General features: G+C 48.0%; 1 protein-coding gene across 3 annotated transcripts in view; it reads right to left on the bottom strand.

Annotated features, from left to right (window-relative positions):
• Window positions 1-16772, bottom strand: part of Chaf1a (chromatin assembly factor 1 subunit A) — a 35650-nt gene extending 18878 nt beyond the window's left edge. The window contains exons 1-4 of one of the 3 annotated variants that reach the window (XM_004654723.2): window positions 16632-16772; window positions 13104-13154; window positions 8101-8918; window positions 1461-1517 (exon numbers count right to left, since the gene is read on the bottom strand). In XM_004654723.2, coding sequence (XP_004654780.2) covers window positions 1461-1517; window positions 8101-8918; window positions 13104-13154; window positions 16632-16683 — 978 coding nt within the window. In that variant the 5' untranslated portion in view covers window positions 16684-16772. Of the gene's footprint in view, window positions 1-1460; window positions 1518-8100; window positions 8919-9362; window positions 9453-13103; window positions 13155-16269; window positions 16409-16631 lie in introns of those variants that run through there. The other 2 variants (XM_045135315.1, XM_045135316.1) reach the window with 2 other exon arrangements.
• Window positions 16773-17140: the final 368 nt, after the last annotated feature.

Genomic DNA, 17140 nt, shown 5'->3' with positions numbered 1-17140 from the left:
TTAATAGATTATGTTTAGCTAAAGCCTCATATAGCTCAAAGTGGCCTTGAACTATGTGGTTGAGGATGACCATTCATTCCCCTGCACCAACACACCTTCCAAGTGGGATGACAGGTGTGCACCATACTTGTTCTTGCAGCTCTGGGGTACCCACCCAGGCCTGTGTACACACTATAGGCAAGCACTCTACCCACAAGCTAAAGCTCCGGCTCCACCATGGGCTTTCTTTCTTCTTTTTTCTCTTTTTTGATTTTCAAGGTAGGGTTTTACTCTAGCTCAGGCTGACCTGGAATTCACTCTGTAGTCTCAGGGTGGCCTTGAACTCAGGGTGCTCCTCCTATCTCTGCCTCCCAAGTGCTGGGATTAAAGTATACGACAGTATGCCCAGCTTCCACAAGCTTTGTAAAACAAGACCCATCTCCGAGGATAGCAAGGTGCCTGAGCTTCTGTGGTCAGTCAGCTGCAGACCAATTCAGCAAAAGTCACTGTGACTCTATGGGACAGACATTTGTGTTGTTTTTGTTTTGGTGATGGAGGGCAAAATGAAGTTCTCTACTACTAAATCACAGCACAGCCCTGAACCAGGAACCCTGCAAGGCATTGCTGGGCATGGATGATGCCTAAGAAGGAGACAGGGCTGGATGGGGCAATGACACCAAGGGCCTAACTGAAGTGTATGGAGATGCGTGGTTTCTGGTTATTAACTGTGGAAACACAAGGTTCCAGAAATCACTTATTGGGTAGCCACACTTGAGCTTGTATTCTTGATGCATGCCCATCCCTGAGCCAGGTCAGGCGGTGCAGGCCTGTCAGCCTGGCACTTGGAAGCTCTAAATGAGCAATGAATGAGGCAGACCTAAGGGCAGCTTCAGGGAAAAAGATATGCTTAGCATGGAAGAGCTTTGAATTCCACCCCCAGTGCACAAACACCAACCGTCCAAAACCCAAGGCCTCTCTGAGGAGGCCCAAGGAATGAGTCAACTGCCATGAGTGCAGGGAAGCCCACTGGCTCTCTCTACTTTTTGCCACAAGAGGGTCCCTGCAATGCCTCGTCACACACAGTGACCATGTGTAGAGAACAAAAGGTAGCTACTAAGCAATAACCACCAGTGGGACATAGGAGCCCGGCCATTAAAGCTGAAACATAAAGGCATCCAACAAGATGGGTGCAGAGAATGGCTCCTGTGAAGGTAATTTCCCCAGTGCTGGGCAAAGATGCAGGACTGCATCCCAGCCCTTTCTGCGGAGAGTTGAGCTGATGGCACCCAACAGTTAATTCCCAGAACCTCTAAACAGGCTCATGCCAACCTCAGATGAGGGTTAAGACTGAATAAATATGGCACATCCATAAGCTGCGAGCGCAGTGGTGGGCAGTGACAGGAGCAGAGCTGAAGGTGGGGAAGGTGACCCCAGGACAGGAGAGCTGGCCCATGGCCTATGCTGTCGGAGAAGTGCCTTACTCGTTGTAGTTTCGTTCTGTTCTTTTCTGAGGAGCCTTTGATGAACCTCTTGGATTCCTGAAATGAAAGAAGTATGTGTAAATGTTGCAGTCACCGTCATGCACAGACTCCATCTTGAGACTCTCCTAGTCATGTCTGTCAGAGCTAAGGCCACAGAAGGCCTGCCTGAAATCCACAGGGAGAGGCTGCGAGCAGGGCTCAGTGGTAAAGCTCCACCTAGCCTGGAAGAAACCTGGGGAAGGAAAGAGGGAAGGAAACATTTCTGCAAATGAAACATTACAGCTTTTCCCTATGACTGGTTCTTCCAACCACCAAACCAAAGTGACAGTGGTCAGTCTCTGACATGTGTGCATGCATTATGTGTGCACATACACAGATAAGATGGGGCACATAAGGAAGGACTGTCAATGTAAGAAGAAACCAGGCAGCTCAAGGATAAAGCAATGGGCAACAGGGTATAATGGTGTAGTGAATGAGAAACTCCAGAACCATGGGTCAGGGGCTATTCACCTGGCCAATGTTCCCAGGAAGTGCTGACAGACTTTATTTTTGCATGTTTGTTTTCGAGGTAGGGTTTTACTCTAGCCCAGGCTTACCTAGAACTTTCTCTGTAGTACCAGGATGGCCTGAAACTTACGGCAATCTTCCTACCTTTGCCTCCCAAGAGCTGGGACTAAAAGTGTGTGCCACCATGCCCGACAACAAAATATTTTTTTAAAAAAGGAGAAAGTTGGGCTGGAGAGATGGATTATTGGTTAAGGCACTTGCCTGGAACTCATGTTCAAATCTCCAGGTCCCACATAAGCCAGACACACAGTGACACAAGTGTGTAATGTCACACATGCATCTGAAGTTTGCCTGCAGCAGCTGAAGTCCCTGGTGCACATTTTTTCTCTCTCAAATAAATAACCCAACATTCTCCCCTGGCTTTCACACACATCTGTGCATGTTTGCGCGCGCGCGCACACACACACACACCAAAAGAGAAACAAAGGAGAATGAGCAAGCACCATTTCCCTTAACAGCACAACAGACAAAATTAAGACAGCTATCTGTGAAACCCACGTACAGACACTTTGTATAGTCATACTTTCAGGCAAACACACCAGTGGGCAGCCTTCTCCCGTGGGGCCACCGAACAATCCCAGCCACAGCACTTTGCCTGTCCAGGATACAGGCATCATGCTCACTAAAGGCCACCATGGTGCATTTCTAAGTGGCCAAATATCCATAACTGAGTGTGTGGTCAAACACCCTGCCCACATGGACTGAGTGCCAGCTGTGGTTCCTCAGGCCTTTACTGGGACTGTGTGAGCTCCAAGGTCATGACACCCAGCAGCACTCATGGCACCCTAGCAGACACTGCTTCCTCACAGGGGCTGAGGGTGGAGCTTCATCAAGGGCACATAGGGACAGTCTGCAGGGTTCCTCCCCGCCCCCCCCCAGTTCAAGGCTTGGTTCCCCAGGTCCCACGTTAGCCAGATGCACAAGGGGGTGCACGCGTCTGGAGTTCGTTTGCAGAGGCTGGAAGCCCTGGCGCGCCCATTCTCTCTCTCTCCCTCTATCTGTCTTTCTCTCTGTGTCTGTCGCTCTCAAATTAATAAATAAATTAATTAATTAAAAAAAAAAAAAGAACAGAACACCAATGGCTGGTGTTGTGGCAGGACAGGGCACTCTTGACCAGTGGGGGAAACAGGCACTAGACAGAAATCAAGACACAAAATGGTCGACCATAGGTGAGGACTAAACCAGCCCTCAACCCATCATCAGGGATGTGGAAATTGCCTGATGGTGGACTGTTACAATACAACCTTTACAATCCCTTCTGTGAGAAAATAAAAGGACACTGGGGGTGGGGGGACTGGAAAGATGGCTTAGTTGTTAAGCGCTTGCCTGTAAAGCCTAAGGACCCCAGTTCAAGGCTCGATTCCCCAGGACCCACATAAGCCAGATGCACAAGGGGGTGCATGCATCTGGAGTTCATTTGCAGTGCTGGAGGCCCTGGCGTGCCCATTCTGTCTATGTATGTATCTGCCTCTTTCTATCTCTGTCACTCTCAAATAAATAAATAAAAGTAAACAAACAACAAAAAAAAAGGTGGGGGGCTGGAAAGATGACTTAGCGGTTAACACGTTTACATGAGTCAGATGCACAGGGTGGTGTAAGCATCTGGATTTCATTTGCAGTATTGGCTAGCATCCCTGGCATGCCCATTCTATCTACTTTCTCTCTTTCAAAATAAATATATATATTAAAAAAAAGGTAAAAAGGGCTGGGTATAGTGGCACATGCCTTTAATCCCAGCATTTGAGAGGCAGAGGTAGGAGGATCACCATGAATTCAAGGCCAACTTGAGACTACATAGTGAATTCCAGGTCAGCCTGGGCTAGAGTGAGACCCTACTTTGAAAACCAAAAACAGGTAAAAAGAAGCTGGCCGTGTGGCACATGCCTTTGATCCCAGCACTTGGGAGGCAGAGGTGGGAGGATCACCATGACTTCAAGGCCACCCTGAGACTACTTAGTGAATTACATGTCAGCATGGGCTAGAGGGAGACCCTACCTCAAAAATACACCCTCAAAAATATATTAAAATATTAAAAGGGGCTGGAGAGATGGCTTAGAGGTTGGGGTGCTTGCCTGCGAAACCTAAGGACCCATGTTCTACTGTCCACATTCCAAGTTAGCCAAAATCACAAAGGTGAGGCAAGCACAAGGTTGCACATGCCCACTAGGTGGCACATCTGGAGATCAATTCAATGGCTGAGGCCCTGGCACGCCAATTCTCTCTCTCTCCCTCTCTAAAAATAAATTTTAAAACAGGTGTGCAGTGTGCACTGTGGACCATAGGTGTGAAGAAATTCTCTAGCAACCTCAACCATCCTGTGACTCATGCCTTCAATAACAGCACTGAGGAGGCTGAGGTGAGAGCATTTATAGTGAGTTCAAAGCCAATCTGGGGCAGAGTGAGATACCGCTTCATGAAAACAAAACAAAACAAAAAACCAAATAAGCAGCAACAAAAAAAAAACTCCACAGAAGACCAGCAGAGATGGCTTAGTGGTTAAGGTGCTTGCCTGCAAAGACTAAGGACCTAGGTTCAATTCTCCAGGTCCCCACAAAAGCCAGATGCACATGGTGGTGCATGCATCTAGAGTTCATTTGCAGTGGCTAGAGGCTCTGGTGTGCCTATTCCTTCTCTCTCCCCCTCTGTGTATCTAATAAATAAAATGACCAAAAAAAGAACTCCATTGAAGACCCATCATGGTGGTGCATGCCTTTAATTCCAGCACTCAAGAGGCAGAAGTAGGAGGACTGCTATGAATCTGAGGCCACCCTGAGACTACACAGTGATTTCCAGGTCAGCCTGAGCTAGAGTGAGACTGTACCTCAAATAACAAAAAGAAAGAAAGAAAGAAAGAAAGAAAGAAAGAAAGAAAGGGAGGGAGGGAGGGAGGGAGGGAGGGAGGGAGGGAGGGAGGGAGGGAGGGAGGAAGAAAGAGAGGGAAAGAAAGAAAGAAAGGAAGGAAGGAAGGAAGGGAGGAAGAAAGGAAAATTTTAAAAAGGGGGGGGGGCTGGAAAGATGGCTTGGTGGATAAGGCCTTTGCCTGCGAAGCCTAAGGACCCATGATCGACTCTTCAGGTCCCCCATAAGCCAGAAGCACAAGATGACACAAGTGTTTAAGGTTGCACATGAGCACAAGGTGGCACTCTAATTCCCTCTGTTCCTCTCATCATTAAAAAAAAAGAAAAAAAATCACAGAAATCATCAGCAGGGCATGATGGTGCACACCTTTAATTCCAATACCTGGAAGGCAGAGGTAGGAGGATTGTCATAAATTCAAGGCCACCCTGAGACTACAAGATGAATTCAGGGTCAGCCTGGGATAAAGTGAGACCCTACCTCAAAAAAACAAAAAGAAAAAAAAGGGGGGGCTGGAGAGATGGCAATTAAGGTGCATGCCTGCAAAGCCCAAGAACCCAGGTTTGAGTCTCTAGGTCCCGTGTAAGCCAGATGCACAAGGTGGTGCATGCATCTGGAGCTCATCTGCAGTGGCTGCAAACCGTGGCACACCCACTCTCTCAGTATCTCATAAATAAATAAAAGTAAATATTTAAAAAAATCCCCAGAACCCAAATAAAGCCAGGCACACTAAGTGGCACATGCATCTGGAGTATGTTCACAGTAGTAAGAAGCTCTGGCAAACCCATTCCCCCACACACACACCTGAAAAAATTTTAAAAAGGCTTTTCTCAAAAGCACAAAGAAGCTTCTCTTTTCAAATGGTGGTGACCTCTGGGATGACTCACAAGGCACCATAGTGCTGAGAAGAAATGACAGAGGAGTGTTCAGCACTGAAACATCTTTTTCACACCTTCCAAGCCTTAGGATCCATTGCAGAAGAGGTGGCAGAAAGAATGTAAGAGCCAAAGGAAAGGTAGGACTGCTTACAATGCAGTCTTCCAGACACAAAACTGCCTGGACAGGGCTGGAGAGATGGATTAGTGGTTAAGGCACTTGTCTGTGAAGCCCAAGGACTCAGGTTCAACTCTCCAGGTTCTACATAAACCAGATGCACAGTGACGCAAGCATACAAGGTCACACATGGGCACAAGGTGGCACATGCATCTAAAGTTCAACTGCAGTGGCTGGAGGCCCTAGCATACCAATTCTTCCTATCAATCTTGCATCAAATATAAATATATACATATACATATATATGCATATATATGCACATATTTATTTATTTATTGCCAGTCATGGTGGTGCATACCTTTAATCCCAGCACTTGGGAGGCACAGGCATGAGAATTGTTATGAGTTCAGGGCCACCCTGAAATTACATAGTGAATTCCAGGTCAGTCTGAGCTAGAGCGAGACCCTACCTTGAAAAACAAAACAAAACAAAACCAAAAAACCTAGCATCCATGATTTTTCAGCGTATGGTACCACCTACACAAGATCCTTATAATAAGAGAAAAGATGACATCAAAATAAGCGATTAATTGAGGGGGGGAGGGGATATGATGAACAGTAGAGTTGTAAAGGGGAAAGTAAGGGGGATTATCATGCTTTATTGACTATAATTATGGAAGTTGTAAATAAAAGTTAATTATAAAAGAAAAACACAGGGCTGGAGGGATGGCTTAGCATTTAAGGCATTTGCCTGTAAGCCAAAAGATCCAGGTTTGATTCCCCAGGACCCTCGTTAGCCAGATGCACAAGGGGGCACATGCATCTGAAGTTCATTTGCAGTGGCTGGAGGCCCTGGCGCACCCATCCTCTCTCTCTCTCCCCCTCCCTCTCTTCCCCTTTCTGTCAAATAAATATATAAAATTTAAAAAAAAAAAAAAAAAAAAAAGAAGCACAAAGATCCAGAAAAAACACCAAGCACAATGGCACACACTTGCAATGCCAGAGCTGGGGAACTAGAGACAGGAAAAACAAAACAAAACAAATCCCATACTTTTGGTGCATGCGTGGTGGTGCACGTGTGTGGAAGCTATAGTTCCATGCCTTCCTTAGTTGTGCTCCACTTTGTATCTTGAAAGATCTCTTGCCAAACCGTCCAATTCAGCTAAGATTAGCTCACCAGTGAGCCCCAGTGACCCCATCTCCATCTCCCCAGTCCTGGGATCACAAGGCATGCACCATAGCTGCCATTTCCACCTGGGTGCTGGGGATGGAACTCGACAGGTCCTTATACTTGCAAGGCAAAGAAAGGCTCAGCTACAGGCCACCTCACTCAGAATAAAAATGGAGCGTGTCCTCAGACTTGGTCCTCTCTGCAGACTCAAAATGTGCCATGTCTACAAGTCCCCTACACTCAAACAGCCTGCCCCAAAATGGGTGCAACAGCACATTATCCCTGAGGGTCCTATCTGCTCCTGTCCCTATGGCCGAGGTGCTGAATGGTTGGTATTCTTTGGGTGTGTGTGGTGCTGCAGATGGAACCAAGGGCCAAGCGGTAATAGCACCACACCCCAACCCTACAGGGAAGCCTGTTAAGACTGTGGCTTGTTGCCATGAGCTGACTTCACAGAATTCCCCACTCCATCTTGCCAACACCTGGTGAGCCTAATCACCAACGCCCCTGTGGATCCGTTGGGACTAGAAGGGAGGGAGCTGAAGCAAGGTGACAGAGCCCTTCACTCACAAAAATGGCCATACTGCAGGCCAACATCAATTAGAGGTTATCAACAACCTAGCAAAATGACACTAGCACCCTAATGAATAACCTAGTCTCACGCCCAGAGCACTGGTCTTGTTCATTTCTAAGAAAGGCTTAGAATTAGTTAGAGATCACCCTTCCTCAGTCTCCCAAAAAACAGAATGCCAAGTACACATCACCAGACAGGGCCTCATGTAGCCCAGCCTGGCCTTAAACTCCCTAGGCAGCCAAGGATGACCTTAAATTCCTGATACTCCTGCTCCACTTCCGAAGTGTGCCAGAACTTCCATTTTATGCAGTGCTGGGGTAGACTCCAGGCCCTCTGGCATGCCCAGCAAGGGCTTTACCTGGAGCCCAGCACCAGCCCTTACTTTATACTTTTTGATCTCAGAGGCCTACTCATCACCAGGGACAGCAGATGGAAGGAACCCTGCAGCCCCTAAAGCCAGGATCCCAAGGAGGTACTCACTTTGCAGACAGGGGTAGAGGTAGGGGAGGGGCTGATCCCAGGGTGCTGTGTTGGTGGCACAGATGGCCCCTCAGGCGAGCTGGTGGGAGAAGAGAAGCTAAGAGACGAGTGACTCAGGACAGAGTCATCTTCCGGGCAGGACTCCAGCACCTCACTATCAGGGGTTGCACTTCTGTAAGGTGTAGTGAGAGGGGACCTGGCTCCAGGAGGGTTCTTGGCCAGGATGTCATGCAAGACCACCACAGGCACCCTGTCTTTGAACAGGATGCTGCCGGCCTCAGTCCAGCCATCCAGCTCAGGACAGCTCTGTGGCAAGCCCTTATGGGGGCTGCTGGTCCTCTCTGGCCCTCCTGGGCCACCATGCTCCTCCTCCATATGACAAGGAATGTCTGAAAGGTTCTTTACAGGAAAAGCCAGTTCCATGCTGTGAATAGCCGTCACCTTCGTGGTCCCCTGTTGCTCTGTAACTTCTTCAGTGACAACATCCCTGCAGAGGGAAGGTTCAGGGCAGAGTTTGCTGTGCATGGCAACACTGTCAGGCAGGTCACTGGAGTCCTCTGTCAGGTCAATGATGACCACGTCTGGGCTGGCTTTGACTCCACCTCTCAGGAAGCTATCTATGGGGCCCTTCCCATTAACAAGCTTCGGTCTCAAGTCCAGATCAGAAGCCAGGTGACAGCTGTTCTCCAAGTTGTCCATAGGTTCTAAACCGGGGAGTTTGCCTCCCACAGAAGCACTCTGCGAGGTGATTGAGTCCTCAGACATGTCCTCAGTTTTCTCCTTGGGGACAAGGTTCAGAGGCTTGAAGGGCAGACGGGCTGAAACCGAGAGGGAAGGAGCAGACATCCTCAGTGAGTGCAGAGATAATCGAGCAATATTCAGATATTGTGTGTTTGAATGTTCTCAGCCTCGCTGGGATTTGGGGCAAAATGCTCAAGGTTTAGATGAGTTGTGGAAGCTGGGGATGGAGCTCAGGGGTGGGGTTTGCTCACACATGTAAGGCCATGTTATACCTCCCAGTGACTGAAAATAACAAAACAGGGGTCTGGGGATGGAGGTCAGTAACAGAGGATTAGCATGGTGCCCTGGGTTCATCCCCAGCACCATGCAAACAAGGGGGTGATGGGTTGAGAGCCGAGTCTTTGGTTGTGCCCACCTGTCATCCCAACAGGCACTCAGGTGGTTGAGGGAGACAGATTATGAGTTCCAAGCCTGGGCTCCACAGCAAGACCCTGTCTCACAGTAAATCCATACAAACATACCCCTATCAAGCTGGGTGGGATACAGCCACAGTGGTACAGCATTTGCCTAGTGTGCACAAGGTTTATGTTCCATCGCCAGAACCATACAGCAAACACCTGTGACGCCTCTACCAGGCAATGCCAACAGTGTTCTGAGCTCTTCAGATCTGGGAAAACTCAGTATCAACCCCACGTTGACTGACAATGACAAAACCACAGCAGATAACTGCAGCCAGCTGGGAAGAGTAAAAACACAGACACATTTGAGTAAATTTTCCTTCTTCAGACCCTAACACTGCAGGCTGTCAAATTTCCCCCACCAACCAAAAACACTCTCCCAAGGCCTGCCAGGGTTCAGGCGGGTTAGGACACACACAGCCTGTTGTGGTGGTACACACCTGTTATCACAGTGCATGGAAGGCAGGAGGAGGGTCAGAAGTTCAAGGTCATCCTCAGCTACATAGGAAGCTGGAGATCATCTTAAGCTATGTGACACCTTGTCTCAAAAATTAGATACAAGCCACGCGTAGTGGCACACACCTTTAATCCCAGTACTTGGGAGGCAGAGGTGGGAGGATCACTGTGAGTTTGAGGCCACCCTGAGACTACATGGTGAATTCCAGGTCAGCCTGGGCTAGAGTGAGACCCTACCTGGGGGGGGGGGGGGGGGGGAAGACAGGTGTAGTGGCGCATGCCTTTAATCCCAGCACTTGGGAGGTAGAAGGATCATTGAGTTGAAGGCCACCCTGATACTACATGGTAAATGCTAGGTCAGCATGGGCTACAGTGATACCCTACCCCGGGAGGGGGACGGGGGACAGGGGACGAGGGACAGGGACTACACCACCAGGAACAATAGCTAGGTGTGGTGGCACTTGCTTTTAAATCCAGCACTGGAGAGGCAGAGGTAGGAGGATCACTGCGAGTTTGAGGCCAACCTGAGACTACAGAGTAAATTCCAGGTCAGCGTGGGATAGAGCCAGACTCTACCTTGAAAAATCAAACACCAGAAACAAAGTGACATAAACAGCCAAGGTGAGCAAGGATGGTGAGATGGTGACAGCCGCACCATCTAAACACCACAGCTCCTCTTACAGTTCCTCTGCTCTGTCACCAGGCAGACAATCCTTCTCTTGAGCTCTACAACCAGTTTATAAAACAAGGTGCCAAGGTCCGAGACTCCACCCTGTAGGCCAGCAGACACCTGGTAATGCCTGGCTGTCACATTTTACAGGAAGCTGCTACTGGTACCTTGTAGGAAAAGGCCAGGGTGCTTCTGCACCCATGAAATATGTATAATGACCCCCAGGAAAGAAAAGACCACCAAGTTGGTGAAACGTGATCACAGAAGTGGTTCTGCACCTAAGGAGACAATACTCCACAAGACTGCCTTCCTATGCAGGCTGGGAAACCTCAATCCAAAAAGCTCCAAAAAGTGGCCTGGCATGGCAGTATACTATGATCCCAACCCTTGGGATGCTGAGACAGAAGAGCAAAGGACAAGTCAGCCTGGATTACACAGTAAATTAGAGGCAATCCTGGGCTACAGGGCAAAAATGTCTCTAAAAAAACAAAAGAATCCTTGTCTCCCAAATAATAGCAATGATATTGTTTTGTTTGTTCTAAGGTAGGGTCTCATTCTAGGCTGACCTGAAACTTACTCTGTAGCCAGGTCTGGCTTCAAACTTAGATGATCTTCCTACCTCAGTCTGCTGAGGGCTGGGATTAGAGGCAAAAACCACCATACCAAGCAAAAAATCTGAAACTTTTTTTTTCTTTCTGATAGGGTCTCCAATGCTAGGATTAAAGTTGTGTCACCACACCTGGCCTTAAAACTTTCTTTTTCTCTAGGCAAGGCTGGCCTTTAACTCAAGGCAATCCTACCTCTGCCTCCATGCCTAGAAAATCTCAAACTTCCTATCATAGTCAAACACACCCATGTTAAAAACAACATGGCACCAGGCATGGTGGCACACGACTTTAATTCCAGCACTTGGAAGCAGCAGTAGGAGGATCACCGTGAGTTCAAGGCCACCCTAACACTACATAGTTAATTCCAGGTCAGCCAGGGCCACAGTGAGACCCTACCTCGAAAACCAGAAAAAAAAAAAAAAAAATGGCTAGGCTGGAGAGATGGTTTAGCAGTTAAGGCACTTGCTTACAAAGGACCCAGGTTCAATTCTCCAGAACCCACGTAAGCCAGATGCACAAGGGACATATTCATCTGGAGTTTGTTTGCAGTGGCTGGAGGCTCTGGTATGCCCATTCTCTATCTCCCTCAAATAAATAAATAAAATATCAAAAAAGAAAAAAAGAAAGAAACCACCATGGCTGGGCAGCAGTGCATACTTGTAATCCCAAACCTAAAGACGCCAACTGGGTGTGGCGTTGCACACCCTTAATCCCAGCACTTGGTTACCCTGAGACTACATAATAATTGCCAGGTCAGCGTGGGCTAGAGCAAGACTCTACCTTGAAAAACCAAAAACCAATAACAAGAAAAACTCAAGAGGCAACAGACAGGAGGATCATGAGTTATAGTAAGCCTGAAAAACATAGTGACAACCTGTATCTGGGATCTAGAGATTCAAACTGTGGTACTGTCAGGACTCTTAAGGCCCTTTGGCCTGCTCAAAATGCATAGTTAAGGGCCAAAGAGATGCCTTAGTAGTCAAGGCGCTTGCCTATGAAGCCTAAGGACCCAGATTCGATTCCCCAGTACCAACATAAACCCAGATGCACAAGGTGGCACATGCATCTGGAATTCATTTACACTGGCTGGAGGCCCTGGAGAGCCCATTCTTGTTCTCTCTCCCTCTCAAATAAATAAGAAATATATATAAGAAAAAATACAGAGCTGGAGAGATGGCTTAGCAGTTAAGGCTTGCCTGTGAAGCCTAAGGCCTCAGATTCCACTCCCCAGGTCCTACAAAGCTAGTAATGCACAAGGGGGCGCACGTATCTGCAGTTTGATTGTGGTGGCTGGAGGCCCTGGCAGGTCAATTCTTCCTCCCTTGTATTAAAAAAAAAAAAAAAAAAAAAGAGGTCAGTGTGTAGCACACACCTTTAATCCCAGCACATGGGTGGCATAGGTAGGAGGATCACCACAAGTTCAAGGCTATCCTGAGACTACATAGTGAATTCCAGGTCAGCCTGAGCTAGAGTAAAACCCTATCTCAAAACAAACAAATAAAAAAAGCCAGTCTGCTTTGCTTGCCTCAAAAAAAGAAAAGGAAAATGAAAAAACTTGGTATGGTGGTGCATACCTTTAATCCCTAGCACTCTGGGAGGCTGAGGTAGGAGACCATACCGTCAATTTCAGGTCACCATGGGCTAAAGCAAGACCTTACCCCAAAAAAACAAAACCAAAAAAAGCAGCAGCAACAATAAAAAACTACTTACTACTTAAAAGCACTTGCCTAGTTTGCACAAGACCATGGTTCCATTCCCTCATAACCTCAGCACTTTGGAGGCAAGGTAAGAAGACTATCATGAGTTCGAGGCCAGCCTGAGACTACATAGTGAATACCAGGACTGTCTAGGATACAGTGAGACCCTACCTCGAAAAACCAAAATAAATAAACAGTAATAATAATAATGGGCCAGGTGGTGCACACCTTTAATCCCAGCACTTTGAGGATCATTGTGAGTTCAAGGCCACCCTGAGACTACATAGTAAATTCCAGATCAGCCTGGGTAGGGGGAGGGGGGAGGGAAGAAAGAACACAAATTAGAAACCAGGATATTAACCCCCCAAGTTACCTTGTATTAACCTCTTAACTGGAAACACTGGTCTGTCTTTGCAATCCATAGCTGTGAATAAAAACATTAAAAGTTACTATGTGCGGAGCTGGAGGATGACTAGCTGTTAAAGCTTGTTTGCAAAGGCCCCAGCCACCCACAATAAAGCTGCACACAGGTAGTGCATGCATCTGGTGTTCATTTGTTGGGGCAAATGTTCCTGGCACCCTCCATATGAAGACAGACACACACACACACACACACACACACACACACACACACACACCAAACACACTTGAAATGAAAGTTACTAATAACCCAGCCAGTATCTATTCAAGGTGAGACTCAAGTGGGGCTGATTTTGTCACTATCCATGGTGGGACAAATTGTCATATGTACATTTTTTGTTTGTTTTGAGGCAAGTTCTTACTATATAGCCCAGGCTGGCCTCAAACTCATGTCAATTTTCCTGCCTCAGCCTCCTAATTCCAAGCTAAGATTGTACATGTCAGCCACCACACCCAGCATCTAGAGTTGTTTTAAGTTAGTGTTAGGGGTGCTATTCTCTTCCAGCTGAATACAAGCCAGGGTTAATCCTTTTACATGGCAATGAACAGGCCACTCCCACAAGAAATTATTTGGCACAAAATGTTAATACACTGAGCATGCTGCCCTAGACACATTCCCATCTTGTTTGTGTTTCTCAGTAACACTCTGAAACTTCATGGTCTCCCTAAAAGAAGCCAGATCTGACAGCAGTGAATGGTTCCTTGCAGTACTACATCACTGATCTCAGCATCCGGAACATACTGGGAGTCAATAAACATGGTGTTAAAACAACGAAAGGGGTGACAGTGACAGTATGCCTGTCATCCCAGCACTCAGACAGAGACTGAAGCAATAGGCTAGCTTCCAGTTTCAGGCCAGCCTAGGCCACATAGCAAGACCCTGTCTCCAAAAAAGAAAAAGGATTTGTCTTTTTAAAGAATAAATAGCCAGGCATGATGGTGCACATCTTTAAATCCCAGCACTCAGGTAGGAGGAACACCTTGAGTTCAAGGCCACCCAGAGACTACATAGTGAATTCCAGGTCAGCCTGAGCTAGAGTGAGACCCTACCTGGAAGGACCCAGGTTTGATTCTCCAAGTCCCACATAAGCCAGATGAACATGGTAGTGCATGTGTCTGGAGTTCCTTTGCAGTGGCTAGAGGCCCTGGATTGCTCATTCTCTATCTCTGTGTCTAATAAATAAATAAATAAAATCTTTAAAAATTTTTCAGATTTGCCCTAAAAAACAAAACAAAACTGCAACCCTCACCTGTCCATAACTAAATGTGGACAGTGAAGTTATGAAGTGGAAAGTGGTAGGAAATTATCATAGTTTATTGTCTATAATTATGGAAGTTGTCAATAATAAGAACAAAAACACAACCCCCATATGTCTGTAACTAAAAGTGTCCAGTCCTTGGCTTTGTGAACAAAAACAATACCCAGAAGATTTACATTTTATTTCTACCCATTTGAAAGGAATGATAACATAGTCAGGTTTTGTCACAGAAAAATGTGTTTTCTTTTTCCCATAAACACACATATATATGTGAAAACAGGGTCTGGCCATGTAATAATCCATGCTGACCTCACACTCATGATCTTCTTGCCTCAGCCTCTGAAATTAGTTTGTGTAATTGCACTGTGGTCAGTTTCTGATTATAACAGCACAGTCACACCAAATGGTGTTTGGGTATTACTATCACAGCATAGAAAAGGCAGAGACAGGAAGATCTCTGAGGCTTGCTGGCTAGAGTCTAGCCCAAATAGTGACCTCTAAGTGTAAGACCTTCTCTCAAAAAAGGACCAGCTGGAGAGATGATTTAGCAGTTAAGGCGCTTACCTGAGAAGCTTAAGGACCCATGTTCGATGTCTCTCCAGATCTTACATAAGCCAGATGCACAAAGGTGACGCCAAGCACAAGGATACACAAGCACACTAGGTGGCAGAAGCGTGTGGAGCTTAGCACTCCAATTCTCTCTCACCCAGCACTCGGAAGGCAGAGGTAGGAAGATCACCATGAGTTCAAGGCTACCCTAAGACTACATGGTTAATTCCAGGTCAGCCTGGACCAGAGTTGAGACCCTACCTCAAAAAACCAATAAATAAATAAATAAATAAATAAGTAAATGGGGCCAGGCATGGTAGTGCACGTCTTTAATCCCAGCACTTGGGAGGCAGAGGTAGGAGGATTGCCAAGAGTCCGAGGCCACCCTGAGACTACATAGGGATTTCCAGGTCAGCCAGTGCTAGAGTGAAACCCTACCTCAAAAATAAATAAATAAATAAAATAAAATAAATGAAGGGGGGGGGCAATGGGCTGGTGAGATGACTTGTAAAGCCTGATGAGTTGGGTTCAATTCCCCAGCACCCACATAAAGCAAGATCAAAAAGTGGCCCAGGCCTGGGAAGATAGCTTAGGTGCTTGCCTGTGAAGACTAAGGACCTGGGTTGAATCCCCCAGTACACAATTATCCACATACAAAGTGTCACACACATCTAGAGTTCTTTTGCAGTGGCAAGAGACTGGCACACGCACACACCAATAAGTAGATTAAAAGAAAAAAAAGGTCACTAGCAATTTAGGAAGATACTGATGTGCATCTCCACTTACATGCATACACACGCCACAAATCAGAAAACCACCCAACAAGGTGAACATCTCAGTTTTATCTACGTAACTGTAAGCCTCCAGACAATCCTCAAATCAGACGGAGCAGTGATCTGAAGGTGGGACTAGTCACCCTGCCTCCCAGGAAACCGGGTCATCGCTGGAAAGTCTGAGGATAGCATGGATTTACATGGGAGGCACGACCAAGGATACTTACACGACAGCCGAGACTGCCTACTGTCTGCAACTCCCGCGGGGCTTGGAACCCACAAGGGACAACCCAAAACGTCAAGCGTGCTGAGACCCTGAAACCCTCCCTGGGGCATCAGACTAGTCCTCGCCCGTCCCAGCCTTCATACTGATGGGTTCCTGCAGGGTCTGTGCTGGGCATTGGACCGGGTGCTGCGGAGACAATGTGTTGTCCAGCAGGGGACACTGCATTTCTTGGGGTTCTCCCTCCGCACACTCACAAGACTCATGGGTGGCTGGCGGCACCGTGGCAATTCCTCTCCGCGTCCTCTTTCTTACCTGGACTCATCCTGCCCCTGGCAGAAACTCTGGAGCCCATGTGACCTCAGCCTGCTTCCCCAAGGCCCGGCAAAGTCCCAAAGGCGGGAGGGGGCCACAAATGCCCTCGGTCACCTGTAAAGCTTTGTCTTTTGGTTTCAGTTTCCCCTCTTGACCCTACTCGGCAGACTGAGGTGAACCCCCCAGAACAACCAGGAATCTTAAAGATACAGACATGAACGGCGGGGGCGGCAAGAATGCCGCCAAGGAGGTCGGCCCTCGGGATGGTGGGGTCCGAGGTGGACGCGGGGAGGTCTCCAGGACGCTGCCTTGGCCCGCGAAGGCCGCACCGCCCCTTCCCTCAGTCGGCCTCCTCCACCGACCTGCGGCCGCTGTCCTGGGGCCCGGCGCCCCGCACTCCGGCTCCTCCAGCATCGCTGGGCCGCGGCTCGAGCTCCCGTCAGCGGCCGAAGCACGGGCTCCCGTCAGGCGGCCGCAACAGTTGCTGCCGCTACTGCCGCCGCGGCCGCCGCGCTCGTATTTGGCGGGAACCGGGTCGACCCCCGCAGCCCGCATGACGATTGGACGAAGGGGCATCACGTGACAGCCCGCTTCGGGACGAGCGGAGCGCCCTAAATTCTGTCGCGAGAACTGCGAGGTCCATAGATAATCCAGCAGGCGGGGAGGAAGGTGCTCCCTTCCGGCGCTATGCCATTGGCTGGGAAGAAGCGCCCATCGATTGGTAGCCCTATCTGTCAATTGCGTAATTCAGAGTTTCTATTGGCTGAGCTGGTGAGCGAGGTCAAAGTATGAGTTACGTCATCAGAAGTGTCACTGACAACGGGAAACGGCCGTTTAAGTCAACACTGAAGTTTTGAGTTTATTCTAATTT

Source organism: Jaculus jaculus, chromosome 15 (genome assembly GCF_020740685.1).
Source record: "Jaculus jaculus isolate mJacJac1 chromosome 15, mJacJac1.mat.Y.cur, whole genome shotgun sequence".
NCBI classification, from domain to species: domain Eukaryota; kingdom Metazoa; phylum Chordata; class Mammalia; order Rodentia; family Dipodidae; genus Jaculus; species Jaculus jaculus.
Note: the sequence above shows the minus strand (reverse complement) of the source record. Positions and strands in the feature narration are given on the sequence as shown.